The sequence below is a fragment of the Giraffa tippelskirchi genome, chromosome 2 (genome assembly GCF_054371585.1).
Source record: "Giraffa tippelskirchi isolate mGirTip1 chromosome 2, T2T-mGirTip1v1.2.pri, whole genome shotgun sequence".
NCBI lineage: Eukaryota > Metazoa > Chordata > Mammalia > Artiodactyla > Giraffidae > Giraffa > Giraffa tippelskirchi.
In genome coordinates, this window is record NC_137276.1 from 105,125,652 (window position 1) to 105,141,022 (window position 15,371).

The 15,371-nt window shown below is 42.3% G+C and overlaps 1 protein-coding gene across 1 annotated transcript in view; it reads right to left on the reverse strand.

Annotated features, from left to right (window-relative positions):
• The window catches only part of DSCAM (DS cell adhesion molecule), a 568,075-nt gene that overhangs the window by 163,486 nt on the left and 389,218 nt on the right, over nucleotides 1-15,371 (reverse strand). The window contains exon 12 of the mRNA XM_081574158.1: nucleotides 4,214-4,410. Coding sequence (XP_081430284.1) covers nucleotides 4,214-4,410 — 197 coding nt within the window. The remainder of the gene's footprint in view (nucleotides 1-4,213; nucleotides 4,411-15,371) is intronic.

A 15,371-nucleotide genomic window follows, 5' to 3' on the forward strand; every position in this document is an offset into this window, starting at 1 on the left:
ATTCTCCAGGCAAGAATACTGGAATGGGTTGCCATTTCCTTCTCCAGTGTATGAACAGGAAAAGTGAAGTGAAGTCGCTCAGTCATGTCTGACTCTTAGCGACCCCATGGACTACAGCCTACCAGGCTCCTCCGTCCATGGGATTTTCCAGGCAAGAGTACTGGAGTGGGGTGCCATTGCCTTCTCCTGAAAAGGATGGAGAAAGACACGAAAGAATATCACTTCCTTTCTAACCACCAAAAGGAGACTGTTAATCTACAGAATCATACTTTTCTTGAAATGAATCACAGAGCAGAAGTCACAGGCAACTGGGTAAAATGGACAACTTGGAAGAAATGGACAAATTCTTAGAAAAGTATAACTTTCCAAAACTGAACCAGGAAGAAATAGAAGAGCTTAACAGACCCATCACAAGCACAGAAATCGAAACTGTAATCAGAAATCTTCCAGTAAATAAAAGCCCAGGACCAGATGGCTTCACAGCTGAATTCTACCAAAAATTTAGAGAAGAGCTAACACCTATATTACTTAAACTCTTCCAGAAAATTGCAGAAAGTAAACTTCCAAACTCATTCTATGAGGCCACCATCACCCTAATTCCAAAACCAGACAATGATGTCACAATAAAAGAAAACTACAGGTCAATATCACTGATGAACACAGATGCAAAAATCCTTAACAAAATCCTAGCAAACAGAATCCAACAACATATTAAAAAGATCATACATCATAACCAAGTGGGCTTTATCCCAGGAATGCAAGGATTCTTTAATATCTGCAAATCAATCAATGTAATACACCAAACAAACTGAAAGATAAAAACCATATGGTTATCTCAATAGATGCAGAAAAAGCCTTTGACAAAATTCAACACCCATTTATGATAAAAACCCTCCAAAAGCAGGAATAGAAGGAACATACCTCGACATAATAAAAGCTATATATGACAAACCCACAGCAAACATTATCCTCAATGGTGAAAAATTGAAAGCATTTCCCCTAAAGTCAGGAACAAGGCAAGGGTGCCCACTTTCATCACTACTATTCAACATAGCTTTGGAATTTTTGGCCACAGCAATCAGAGCAGAAAAAGAAATAAAAGGAATCCAGATTGGAAAAGAAGAAGTAAAACTCTCACTGTTTGCAGATGACATGATCCTCTACATAGAAATCCCTAAAGATTCTACCAGAAAACTACTAGAGCTAATCAATGAATATAGTAAAGTTGCAGGATATAAAATTAACACACAGAAATCCCTTGCATTCCTATACACTAACAATGAGAAAACTGAAAGAGAAATTAAGGAAACAATACCGTTCACCATTGCAACAAAAAGGATAAAATAGTTAGGAATATACCTACCTAAAGAAACAAAAGACTTATATATAGAAAACTATAAAACACTGATGAAAGAAATCAAAGAGGACACAAACAGATGGAGAAATATACCGTGTTCATGGATTGGAAGAATCAACATAGTGAAAATGAGTATACTACCCAAAGCAATCTATAGATTCAATGCAATCCCTATCAAGCTACCAATGGTATTTTTCATAGAACTAGAACAAATGACTTCACAATTTTTATGGAAATTTAAAAAACCTCAAATAGCCAAAGCAATCTTGAGAAAGAAGAATGGAACTGGAGGAATCAACCTGCCTGACTTCAGGCTCTACTACAAAGCCACAATCATCAAGACAGTATGGTGCTTGCACAAAGACAGAAATATAGATTAATGGAACAAAATAGAAAGCCCAGAAATAAATCCATGCACCTATAGACAACTTATCTTTGACAAAGGAGGCAAGAATATACAATAGAGAAAAGACAATCTCTTTAACAAGTGGTGCTGGGAAAGCTGATCAACCACTTGTAAAAGAATGAAACTAGAACACTTTCTAACACCATACACAAAAATAAACTCAAAATGGATTAAAGATCTAACTGTAAGACCAGAAACTATAAAACTCCAACTTATCTTTGACAAAGGAGGCAAGAATATACAATAGAGAAAAGACAATCTCTTTAACAAGTGGTGCTGGGAAAGCTGATCAACCACTTGTAAAAGAATGAAACTAGAACACTTTCTAACACCATACACAAAAATAAACTCAAAATGGATTAAAGATCTAACTGTAAGACCAGAAACTATAAAACTCCTAGAGGAAAACGTAGGCAAAACACTCTCCGACATAAATCACAGCAGGATCCTCTATGACCCACCTCCCAGAATATTGGAAATAAAAGCAAAAATAAACAAATAGGATCTAACTAAACTTAAAAGCTTTTGCACAACAAAGGAAACTATAAGCAAGGTGAAAAGACAGCCTTCAGAATGGGAGAAAATAATAGCAAATGAAGCAACAGACAAAGAATTAATCTCAAAAATATACAAGCAACTCCTGCAGCTCAATTCCAGAAAAATAAACGACCCAATCAAAAAATGGGCCAAAGAACTAAACAGACATTTCTCCAAGGAAGACATACAGATGGCTAACAAACACATGAAAAGATGCTCAACATCACTCATTATTAGAGAAATGCAAATCAAAACCACAATGAGGTACCATTTCATTCCAGTCAGAATGGCTGCTATCCAAAAGTCTACAAGCAATAAATGCTGGAGAGGGTGTGGAGAAAAGGGAACTCTCTTACACTGCTGGTGCGAATGCAAACTAGTACAGCCACTATGGAGAAGAGTGTGGAGATTCCTTAAAAAACTGGGAATAGACCTGCCATATGACCCAGCAATCCCACTGCTGGGCATACATACCGAGGAAACCAGAATTGAAAGAGACATGTGTACCCCAATGTTCATTGCAACACTGTTTATAATAGCCAGGACATGGAAGCAACCTAGATGTCCATTAGCAGACGAATGGATAAGGAAGCTGTGGTACATATACACAATGGAGTATTACTCAGCCATTAAAAAGACTACATTTGAATCAGTTCTATTGAGATGGATGAAACTGGAGCCCATTATACAGAGTGAAGTAAGCCAGAAAGAAAAACACCAATACAGTATACTAATGCATATATATGGAATTTGATAGATGGTAACAATAACCCTATATGCGAGACAGAAAAAGAGATACAGATGCATGGAACAGTCTTATGGACTCTGTGGGAGAAGGTGAGGGTGGGACGATCTGAGAGAATAGCATTGAAACATGTATATTATCATATGTGAAACAGAACGCCAGTCCAGGTTCGATGCATGAGACAAGTGCTCACAGCTGGTGCAATGGGATGACCCAGAGGGATGGGATGGGGAGGGAGGTGGGAGGGAGGTTCAGGATGGGGAACACATGTAAACCCATGGCTGATTCATGTCAATGTATGGCAAAAACCATTACAATATTGTAAAGTAAAAAAAAAAAAAGTGCACGGTGTAGGATGTAATTTCTCCAGAATTACCTGTTATTAAAAGATGCTGTTTCTCCAGACATAGAGAACAGACTTATGGACATGGGGAGAGGGTGAGATGTGTGGAAAGAGTAACATGGAAACTTACATTACCATATGTAAAATAGATAGCCAACGGGAATTTGCTGTATGGCTCAGGAAACTCAAACGGGGGCTCTGTATCAACCTAGAGGGGTGGGATGAGGAGGGAGATGGGGGGAGGTTCAAAAAGGAGGGGATATATGTATACCTATGGCTGATTTATGTTGAGGTTTGACAGAAAACAACAAAATTCTGTAAAGCAATTATCCTTCAATAAAAACAATTTAAAAATATGCCATTTCTCTGTTATTATTATTACAGTTTGTTTCCCTGCCATGTTGGCAATAATTTCCTACCACATGTAGGGTAAAGTACTATTTTTGCAGGCTACTCTGGAACCCCTTTATATAAATGTAGAGAGATAGTGTTTCATAAATGTTTCTCTTAAGATTTTTTTTTGACATGGACCAGTTGTAAAGCCTTTATTGAATTTGTTTTTTGTTTTTTTCTTTTTATTAAAAAGTTGTTTGGTTTCTTGGCTGTGAAGCATGTGGGATCTTAGGTCCCCGACCAGGGAGTGAACCAGCACCCCCTGCATTGCAAGGCGAAGTCTCAGCCACTGGAATACCCAGGAAGTCCCATTGTAACTGTTTCAGAAGATGATTTGTGGCTTTCTCCCACACGCACTCACTTATATGAAAGGACAGGATTATTCTGCCTGTGAAGGTAGGTGCTCATCTGCCATGTTTGCCATGCTCTTACCTGCAGAGTAGAAATCACCTCCTCCCCCACCTCCTTGGTGGATACGAGATAACGGGCCATTTCGGGGTTGATGATCCGGTCCTCTTTCTCCCAGCGGACGATGATGGGCTTCTCACCATGGGCCGTGCAGCTCATTTCCTTCTTTTGACCCTGAGTGGCCAGGGTGGTGTTTGGGTAGGATGTAATCATCGCAGGAACTGAAAATCCAAAAATGACACAACTTATTCGGCAAAGCAGGGTTCAAGGTTTCCCCACCATAACACATGGCTCAATTGCATTTGAGATGTTTCTTTGAAATGTATTTGCTGAGCAAGAATCATAATCAAAAGAGTTGGAAGGGTGGCAGAAAAATGAAACTGGACTCAATGAGCCCCAAGCAGAAATTGCTGTGTGTTTTTCTCTTTGCGGGGTGGGGGGCGGGGGGTGCGGGTCTTACTCTCTTCCAATCCCTATGGAAAGTAAACTTATGTCCCCTAAAACACACAAGAAAATGATGTAACTTGCTTATCAGACAGGAAAAGGGGCTTCCATTGATAATTACACTCCTCCTTCCATAATCACCACATTTCCGACTATCCTTGTCAACTATGGGAATTTCCGAAACCTTGTTAGTCAACTGATTGGCTAACCAATCCTTGAAGTCACCCCTTGGCATCCCTAACCCACAGTTCTGGAGACCTCAAAACCAAACTTCTCCCAAAGTTTATAGCAGGGAATCTCATCTCACTGTATTGAGAGAATGGGAAACTTTATTTGTGAAACTTGTCATTTCCTCCCTCCATCTCAAAATTCCTCTTGATGAAAGTGAAAGAGGAGAGTGAAAAAGCTGCCTTAAAACTCAACATTCAAAAAACTAAGATCATGGCATTTGGTCCCATCACTTCATGGTAAATAGATAGGGAAACAATGGAAACAGTGACAGACTTCACTTTCTTGGGCTCCAAAATCAATGCAGATGGTGACTACAGCCATGAAATTAAAAGACACTTGCTCCTTGGAAGAAAAGCTATGACTAAACTAGACAGCATATTAAAAATTAGAGACATTACTTTGCCAACATAGTCCATCTAGTCAAAGGTATGGTTTTTCCAGTAGTTATGTATGGATATGAGAGTTGGACCATAAAGAAAGCTGAGCACAAAGGAAATGATGCTTTTGAACCGTGGTGTTGGAGAAGACTCGTGAGAATCCTTTGAACGGCAAGGAGATCAAACCAGTCAATCTTAACAGAAATCAGTTCTGAATATTCATTGGAAGGACTGATGCTGAAGCTGAAGCTCCAATACTTTGGCCCCCTGATGTGAAGAACTGACTCATTGGAAAGATCCTGATGCTGGAAAAGATTGGAGGCAGGAGGAGAAGGGGATGACAGAGGATGAGATAGTTGGATGGCATCACCTACTCGATGGACATGAATTTGAGTAAGGTTCGGGAGTTGGTGATGGACAGGAAGGCCTGGCGTGCTGCAGTCCTTGGGATCACAAAGAATCAGACACTGAGTAACTGAACTAGTGTGTTGGAGAAGACTCCTGAGAGTCCCTTGGATAGCAAGGAGATTAAACCAGTCAACCCTAAAGGAACTCAACCCAGAATATTCATTGGAAGGATTGATGCTGAAGCTGAAGCTCCAATACTTTGGCCACCTATTTGGAAGACTCATTGAAAAAGCCTTCAATTGTGGGAAGATTGAAGGCAAAATGAGAAGGGGGAAGTAGAGGATGAGATGTTGATAGCATCACTGACTCAAAGGACGTGAGTTTGTGCAAACTCCAGGAGATAGGGAAGACAGGGAATTCTGGCATGCTGCAGTCCATGGGGTGGCAGAGTTGGACATGACTTAGTTACTAAACAATTAATGTGGAAATGGGCCTGAGGAATCCAGCAAAAGCAAACACAAACACACTCTAGAAGGAGGTACCCTCCATCCAGGCCCATTGGGATTTTCCCAGATGAATCTCTGCTAACATGAGCTCACAAAACAAAAATAGTAAAACACGTGAGAAAACAATCTACCTTCATGGTAGAATCAGGCCCTCAAGGGTTTCAGATGCTAGAATTACCAGATACAGGCCTTGAAATAATTATGCACAAAATGTTTAAAATATTTTCAAAACATGAGAAAGGAACAAGAAGATATGAAAAACAAACAGGAAGATTTGAAAAAGAACTAAAACAAATTTATATTTTTTATCTACTTTTTACTTAATTTTCCCAATCACAGGATTAGTAAGGGCTCTCCTTCATTTGTAAGGTCAAGCTCATGCTATGTTCTTTGTCGCCCACCTCAGGGCCCTCCAGCACCTCTCCCTGGGCACTTGACCATAGAAACACTGTGCCTTCTCCTGAGACTGGCACATGCCAGGGCGTGTCCTCCCTGCAGCCAGCTAGAGTGGTTTGAGACACACAACATGCCAGAGATCTGCCAGTTTTTTAGCCTGGACCCCACGGGAGACCCCACACTGTGAAGTTTCTCTATAATCAGAGGGCATATGGCAGAGATAACACAATGTGGAGTGGGCAGACTGGGAATGGAGCAAAAGAAGCACCATGAGGCCCACATCTTAAAGAAAGTTGTCCACAACCATGGTGAGATTCCTCTTCCTGAGCATCTGAGAAGCAGCAGAACTGCTCTACCATCTCCAAACTTTGGTCCTGATCCCTCCTTCCCTTTCACCTTTTTAAGATAATTTTCAATTTTATTAACCAATATACTGAGGTACAATAAACATACCACAAAATTCACTTGCTTCAAGTATATAATTCAGTGGATTTTAGTATTGCCTTCTCTTTCTAGGGTCATCATTAGGTGTGCTCAGTTGTGAATGACCTCTTTGTTACTCCATGTACTGTAGCCCACAAGGCTCCTCTGTCCATGGGATTCTCCAGACAAGAATACTGGAGTAGGTTGCCATTTCCTTACCCAGGAAATCTTCCTGACCCAGGGATCCAACTCATGTCTCTTGCATCTCCAGCATTGCAGGCAGATTCTTTACCCAGTGATTACTACAGGCTGGGTGGCTTACAACAGAAGAGCACTTTCTCACAGTTATGGAGGCTAATTCACAATTATGGTGATGTCAGAACCATACAACTTGGAATAAAACCTATGACAAACCTAGACAGCATATTAAAATGTAGAGACATCACTTTGCTGACAAAGGTCCATATAATCAAAGTTATGTTTTTCCAGTAGTCATGTATGGATGTGAGAGTTGGACCATAAGGCAGGCTAAGCATCGAATAATTGATGCTTTCTAACTTAGGTGCTGGAGAAGACTCTTGCAAGTCCCTTGGACAGCAAAGAGATCAAACCAATAAATCCAGAGGAAACTGACCCTGAATATTCATTGGAAGGACTGATGCCAAAGCTGAAACGCCAATCCTTTGGCCACCTGATGTGAAGAGCTGACTCATTGGAAAAGACTCTGATGCTGGGAAAGATTGAGGGCACGAGGAGGAGGGGATGACAGAGGATGAGATAGTTGGATGGCATCATCACCTCAATGGACATGAGTTTGAGCAAACTCCGGGAGATAGTAAAGGACAGGGAAGCCTGGTGTGCTGCAGTCTATGTGTGGTGTCGCAAAGAGTCAGACACCACCTAGGGACTGAACAAACAGTATGTGCTCAACATCTCTTCATAAGCATCTCTGAAGGTCTTCTTTCAAAAAATATAGAAGAAAGGAAGGTGGTGCTGTCATTTTGAGGGATTTTGAGGGGCGGCTGTTGACACTGCCACTGCCAGCAGGTGACTGCTTTTGGAAGGATTTCCTCAGCAGTGGGTTCCAGCTCCTCGGGATGAACTAGAGAATGTTCACTGATGCGAGTCAGGTGATTGTTTCTGCTGAAAAATCCTTTTCCATGAGAATGGCAAACTCCATATTGGGATATGTTGTAAAATTACTTATAAATTTGAAACAGTTGACTTTTTCATTAAAAACATATATTCTAAGGATCACAATAAACTGGAAAATTCTGAAAGAGATGGGAATACCAGACCATCTGACCTGTCTCTTGAGAAACCTGTATGCAGGTCAGGAAGCAACAGTTAGAACTGGACATGGAACAACAGACTGGTTCCAAATACGAAAAGGAGTACGTCAAGGCTGTATATTGTCACCCTGCTTATTTAACTTATATGCAGAGTACATCACGAGAAACGCTGGGCTGGAAGAAACACAAGCTGGAATCAAGATTGCCGGGAGAAATCTCAATAACCTCAGATATGCTGACGACACCACCCTTATGGCAGAAAGTGAAGAAGAACTAAAGAGCCTCTTGATGAAAGTGAAAGAGGAGAGTGAAAAAGTTGGCTTAAAGCTCAACGTTTGGAAAACTAAGATCATGACATCTGGTCCCATCACTTCATGGGAAATAGATGGGGAAACAGTGGAAACAGTGTCAGACTTTATTTTTTTGGGCTCCAAAATCACTGTAGATGGTGATTGCAGCCATGAAATTAAAAGACACTTACTCCTTGGAAGGAAGGTTATGACCAATGTAGATGGCATATTTAAAAGCAGAGACATTACTTTGCCAACAAAGGTCCATCTAGTCAAGGCTATGGTTTTTCCAGTGGTCATGTGTGGATGTGAGAGTTGGACGGTGAAGAAAGCTGAGGGCTGAAGAATTGATGCTTTTGAACTGTGGTGTTGGAGAAGACCCTTGAGAGTCCCTTGGACTGCAAGGAGATCCAACCAGTCCGTCCTAAAGGAGATCAGTCCTGGGTGTTCTTTGGAAGGACTGATGTTGAAGCTGAAACTCCAATATTTTGGTCACCTGATGCGAAGAGCTGACTCATTGGAGAAGACCCTAATGCTGGGAAGGATTGAGGGCAGGAGGAGAAGGGGACAACAGAGGATGAGATGGTTGGATGGCATCACCGACTCGATGGACATGGGTTTGGGTAACCTCCGGGAGTTGGTGATGGACAGGGAGGCCTGGCGTACTGCAATTCATGGGGTTGCAAAGAGTCAGACACGACTGAGCAACTGAACTGAACTGAACTGAAGGAGGCAAATTATGTGAGAGTCTCGATGCTTTCTTCTGCTTCTATAATCATGTCATCTTTTAATGATAGGAGTTGTGTTTCTATAGTAAGATTCACTGGAAAAAAACTGAGAGCCAAAAATGTGGAAGAAAATTAGAAAGCTATTAATAATTAAAGTATCCAAGAACAGGCAAGCTTCTGTTATGTCTCGTCCACAATGGACAACTCATTGCTGAGGAAGACACCTAGGTGACAAAACGTTCATTTTCATTTGGGTGTATATTTACATTTAGGTGTATTATGAGATTTTTTTAAAATTTTGTTTCTGTTTTTTATTGAATGAAAGATTCTTTAAATTCTATAGCACTTTACAATTTTCAAAAGTTTCACACACATGATTCCGTATAATCCCATAATAACTCTTATTATAACTCTACCCCTGTCTTGCCCCTCCCCCTTTCCTCTCCCCACTAGTTTGTTCTCTGTATCTGTGAGTCTGTTTCTCTTCTGTTTTGTTAACTAGTTTATTGTATTTTTTAGATTCCAGATATAACTGATATCGAGTATTTGTCTTTCTCTGTCTGACTTATTTCACTTAGCATAATGCCTTCCAAGTCCATCCATATTGCTGCAAATGGCAAATTTTCATTATTTTTCTGGCTGAGTAGGATTCCATTGTATATATATACGCACCACATCTTTATCTATCCCTCTGTTGGTGGACATTTAGGCTGCTTCCATACCCTGTTGTAAATAGCACTGCTATGCAGATTGGGTGCATGCATCTGTTTGAATTAGTGCTTTTGTTTTTTTCAGATCTATACCCAAGAGTGGAATTGCTGGGTGAGTTTAAAGCAGGGACTAGCTCTGCTGCTTTCCCCCTGTGGGGGCTGCAGTGATGATTGTGGGCCTCATCCGGAATGGTGCTGAGATGTGGGCATGCCTGGGGGTGAGGGGATGGGCTAAGGTGTACAGGTAGGGAGATGTGGAATGCTGTCTGGGGCCTCTGCATCTTAAATGCAGTGGAGGGTGGGAACCAACAGAAATGCCCAGGGCTATAGGCATTTGGAGTCCTGGGGAGGCTTGTCTGGGATCTCAGGCAAACAGTGGGCTAATGTGGAATGGACTTACAGGGGCACTGTGGGACTTAGAAGTTAATGAGTCAGCTCATATTCATGTCTGTAGAGGTTACACATCAGGGTTTGGTTTACTGTTTTATTCGCTGCCTGGATTCAAAAAAGAAGTAGAGAAAAAGTTGATAATGAGGACTAAATGTCTGAGGCCATTGCACTGTACAGCGTCCTAAATAATGAGAAATGATTCTTCTATTAATAGTATGAAAAGTGAAAGTGTTAGTTGCTCAGTCGTGTCCAGCTCTTTGCAACCCCATGGACGGTAGACCCACCAGTCTCCTCTGTCCTTGGAATTCTCTAGGCAAGAATATTGGAATGGATTGCCATTCCCTTCTCCAGAGAATCTTTCTGACCCAGGGATTGAACCTGGGTCTCCTGCATTGCAGGCGGATTCTTTCCTATCTGAGCCATCAGGGAAGCCCACAAACAATTTAACAATTGGAATGTGGCCCTCTAGCCCCTCCTTCAGAAAGCCAGTTCCCACAGTCCCCTTTGTTGAGCGCAGAGTAGAGAGACTACAGTGGCGGAGCTGTGTTCTGGAAATTAATCCACTCTAATGCCTCCCAGTGTGGTGGGCTGCTAAAGGCCACACAGAGAAGATTTCTCAGTGTATGCTATTTGCTAAACAAGAAAAAAAGAAAAAAAAAAGGCAAAGAAACGTGTCACATGGCAGGGTATGAAAAAATACAGATTTCTTGTGAAGACACATTGAGTGTGATCACTTCTCGAGTCTGGGGTATTTTACCACTCTCAGTACTTTATATTTCAATGAGAGTGAATCAATTCTGGAATAAGGGTTTCTGTCCGACCTCATGAGCTGCTACACAGGGAGCAAATGCATTCAGAAGGCTGGAGTCTGCCTGGAATGTAATTTCCTATCCCTTTGAAAGCTCTGACTAGAGGCATACATTAGTGGTTTCCAAGAAAATGCAGCTGTGCTCAGAGGGCTCGCTTGCTGTCTGCCCTTTCCTTTTCTTACTAATGAAAAGCTTTATTGCTTTCTACACGGGAGAGGTGCCTCGACTAAACCCTGGCCCTCCGGTGTACGATATGTCCATCTTACGCTGCAAAAAAAAAGCTTCTCTTTTTACTCATATTTCTCCTTTGGAGGAATGCCCCCACAAAAATGGGTATTTTAGTTCTGGTTCATTGTCCGAAATGGTCTGACAAGCCCTTGTTCTGTCTCACCCAAATATTTTCAGCCCTTTAAAGAGATTGATCATTTTCACATCTCTTTGCAATGCTAATGTTTGAAGGCATGACCTTTTCGCTCATCACAGTCACCAGTGCTGAGAGATGACAGCACGTCAGTGGAGCAGGGCTCTCTGCAAGGGGCTCTGAAGCATGATGAATGGATGGGGTAACAGGGCTGAGAACCAAGGGAGGCTGGGCAGCCCTGCTAGTGGGAGAGAAGGAAACCAAGATCAAGAGGGCTTTGTTCAAAGATCGCATGCCCTGTGCTTCTCCTGCAAAATTACTCATTAAAGAGACTGCTGTTGTACTTCGTTATATACTGGTTTATAAATTTCCTTCATTAACCACAATATCATCTACCAGCACCTTAATGTTCAGCAGATCTGCATTCTTCCTGTTTAAGGGAGGCTCATCTGACCTACTTCCTTGCAATGCAAACAGACAGTGGTACAGTGGAGCTGCTGCTACAGCCAGGGAGAGCCGAGCCTGCACATGGAGATCAACTCTGTGGTCCAGGGATGCCGTCTACTTAGTCTGAAATTGGCCAACTGGGAAGATTTACACCAGTGAAACTGACAAACTGACAAATGCTAGAAACTGGTGCTTTCTTCTCTTCCTCGTCTCCCAACGGCTAGTTGTTTGAAAATTAAGAATTTACCAGAACACAACATAGGAGGATGTGCCACTATGTGAATGATTTCAAAGGGTGTTCCCATCTTTCCAGGAGCACTGAGGAGGTGTGAGTTTACCTCAGAGCAATAATCAAACTTGTGCTTACCAGGTGGTGCTAGTGGTAAAGAATCCACTTGCCAAAGCAGGAGATGCAAGAGATACGGTTTGATCCCTGGGTTGGGAAGATCCCCTGGAGGAGGGCATGGCAATCCACTCCAGTATTCTTGCCTGGAGAATCCCATGGACTGAGGAGCCTGGTGGTCTACAGTCCAAGGGGTTGCAAACAGTTGGACATGACTGGGTGACTGAGCACAATAACAAACCTTATTTGTCACAGTTGTTGTTGGTGTTCAGTCACTCAGTTGTATCTTACCCTTTGTGACCCCACGGACTGCAGCATACCAGGCTTCCCTGTTGTTCACTAACTCCCGCAGTGTGCTCAAACTCAGGTCCATTGAGTCAATGTGCCATCCAGCCATCTCATCCTCTGTCGACCCCCTCTCCTCCTGCCTTCAATCTTTCCCAGCATCAGGGTCTTTTCCAATGAGTTGGCTCTTCCCATCAGGTGGCCAAAGTATTGGAGCTTCAACTTCATCATCAGTCTTTCCAATCAATATTCAAGGATGATTTCCTTTAGAATTGACTAGTTTGATCTCCTTGCTGTCCAAGGGATTCTCAAGAGTCTTCTCCAGAACCACAGTTTGAAAGCATTAGTTCTTCAGTGTTTAGCCTTCTTTATGGTCCAACTCTCACATCTATACATGACTACTCAAATATGAACAGCACATCACTACATGTTTGGACAGGAATTCAATAATAAATTGACATACACATTGATTTTTCAACACAAGGATATATAGAAAAATAAAAATTATATTAATAAATCACTGATGTGAAAGATTATTTCTCAAACTTTACTCTTCTGTTTTCATGACTCTACCAGTAATATAAAACTGGTCCCAATACAGCTTTATTTCTTTTTTCCTTCTTTAGTTCGGCTGAAAACACTGAAAAAGAAACAAAAGGAAATACCAAGTGTCCTGGATAAGCCCCAAGTAGACAACATGACTGTCAAGATCATCTGGTTCAATCCCTTCATTTTACAGAGGAAGAGAAAACCAGAGAAGCAGTTCAGTTCAGTTCAGTTCAGTCGCTCAGTTGTGTCTGACTCTTTGTGACCCCATGAACTGCAGCACGCCAGGCCTCCCTGTCCATCACCAACTCCCAGAGTTTACCCAAACCCATGTCCATCGAGTCGGTGATGCCATCTAGCCATCTCATCCTCTGTTGTCCCCTTCTCCTCCTGCCCCCAATTCTTCCAGCATCAGGGTCTTTTCCAATGAGTCAGCTCTTCGCATCAGGTGGCCAAAGTATTGGAGTTTCAGCTTCAACATCAGTCCTTCCAATGAACACCCAGGACTGATCTCCTTTAGGATGGACTGGCTGTATGTTCTTGCAGTCAAAGGGACTCTCAAGAGCCTTCTCCAACACCACAGTTAAAAAGCATAAATTCTTCTGCTCTCAGCTTTCTTTAGAATCCAACTCTCACATCCATACATGACCACTGGAAAAAAAATGAGAGTCAAAGGCCCAGATGCAAGAGTCAACCAGAATCTGACTTTCACGTTGTTGTTGTTGAGTCACTAAGTTATGTCTGACTCTTTTACAATCCCATGGACTGTAGCCCGATTTCCCAGGCAAGAATACTGGAGTGGGTTGCCATGACCTCCTCCAGGCAATCTTCCCCACCCAGGGGTCGAACCTGAGTCTTCTGCATCTCATGCATTGTCAGGGGGATTTTTACCTCTGAGCCACCTGGGAAGCTTCTGACTTTCAGGAGTCCTGTTCTATCTAAAACTGTCATTATCACAGATAATGACTCCCGTAGAGGCAGCCAATCTTCCCGGGCGCCCATGACCTCCCATATTTGACCTGCAGCCTGGGAAGTCCCTCAGTCCCTCCACGTGGTCAGAAAAGAGGTGACAGAGGAGGGTGTGGGGTCAAGAACAAGGCAGCAAGTCTTCCCCAACCTGAGGCAGGAACACTAGGGTTTCCAGATGGGAGTTCTGGGGAGGGAGATACTCTGAGACATGAACAATTCTATGAGCTACTTCTTTTTGTTTCTTTAGCTACTTCTTCAATTATATATACATCTTCCTACTTGACTATAAACATTTTCAAACACAGAGATAGTTGAACAGCCATATACCCGGCTGTCTGTGTTTTGCAATGAACATTTCATTCAGAGATTTGAATCAAAATTTATTTTCACTGTTATTTCACCAGTCAATCAAAATTTACTGAACACATAATTTTTACTACTCTGAATACATAAAATAGACTTGAGTGAAAACATGAATCTGTGCGTGTCACAAAGATCAGGCACTAGGATGACAACTGCTTTCTTGAATTCTGCTGCTCAGGGTGAAGTCCCCCAGAGGTGCTTTAGTCTGGACCCTGATGCTGTGGCTTGGAGTCTGGCGGCCTTGGGTTAGAGCACTGGTCCTCTCAGAGGAGGAGGGGAGAAAGGGAACCAGAAGCCAGGAGGCTGGGCTCCAACCTTGCACCGTCCGTGGACACGCAGCTGTGAGTGGGCAAGACGGTGGCTGCCCTGGGCCTCAGTGTTCTCACCTGATTTATAGGTGAGCTGCATGGGACAAGGTGCTCTCATCCTGGGCTGCATCTTAGAATTGGAATCATCTGGTTTTAAAGATAAACCAGTGCCCAGGCCCTGTGTGTACTCAGTTGCTTCAGTCATGTACAACTCTTTGGGACCCTACAGGCTATAGCTGATCAGCCTCCTCTGTCCATAGGGATTCTCCAGGCAAAAATACTGGAGTGTATTGCCATGCCCTCCTCCAGGGGATCTTTCTGGCCTAGGGATTGAACACACGTCTTCTGCATTTATGGCTGAGCCCTGGGAGAAGCCTCCCAGACCCTACCCTAGACCAACTGAATCAGAGACTCTGGGGGCCTGGGCACGGGAATAGGTTTATTCAAAGTTCTTCAAATGGTCCTCATATACAACCTTTAGTGAAAAAGCTCAATGGATGATCTCCTAGGCCTTTCCAGCTCTGACGGTCCTCCCTTTCCCCTTTTTACTTCCTTAAAATTTTTTTTAATTTATTTTAATCAGAGGATAATTAGTTTACAATATTGTGATAGTTTT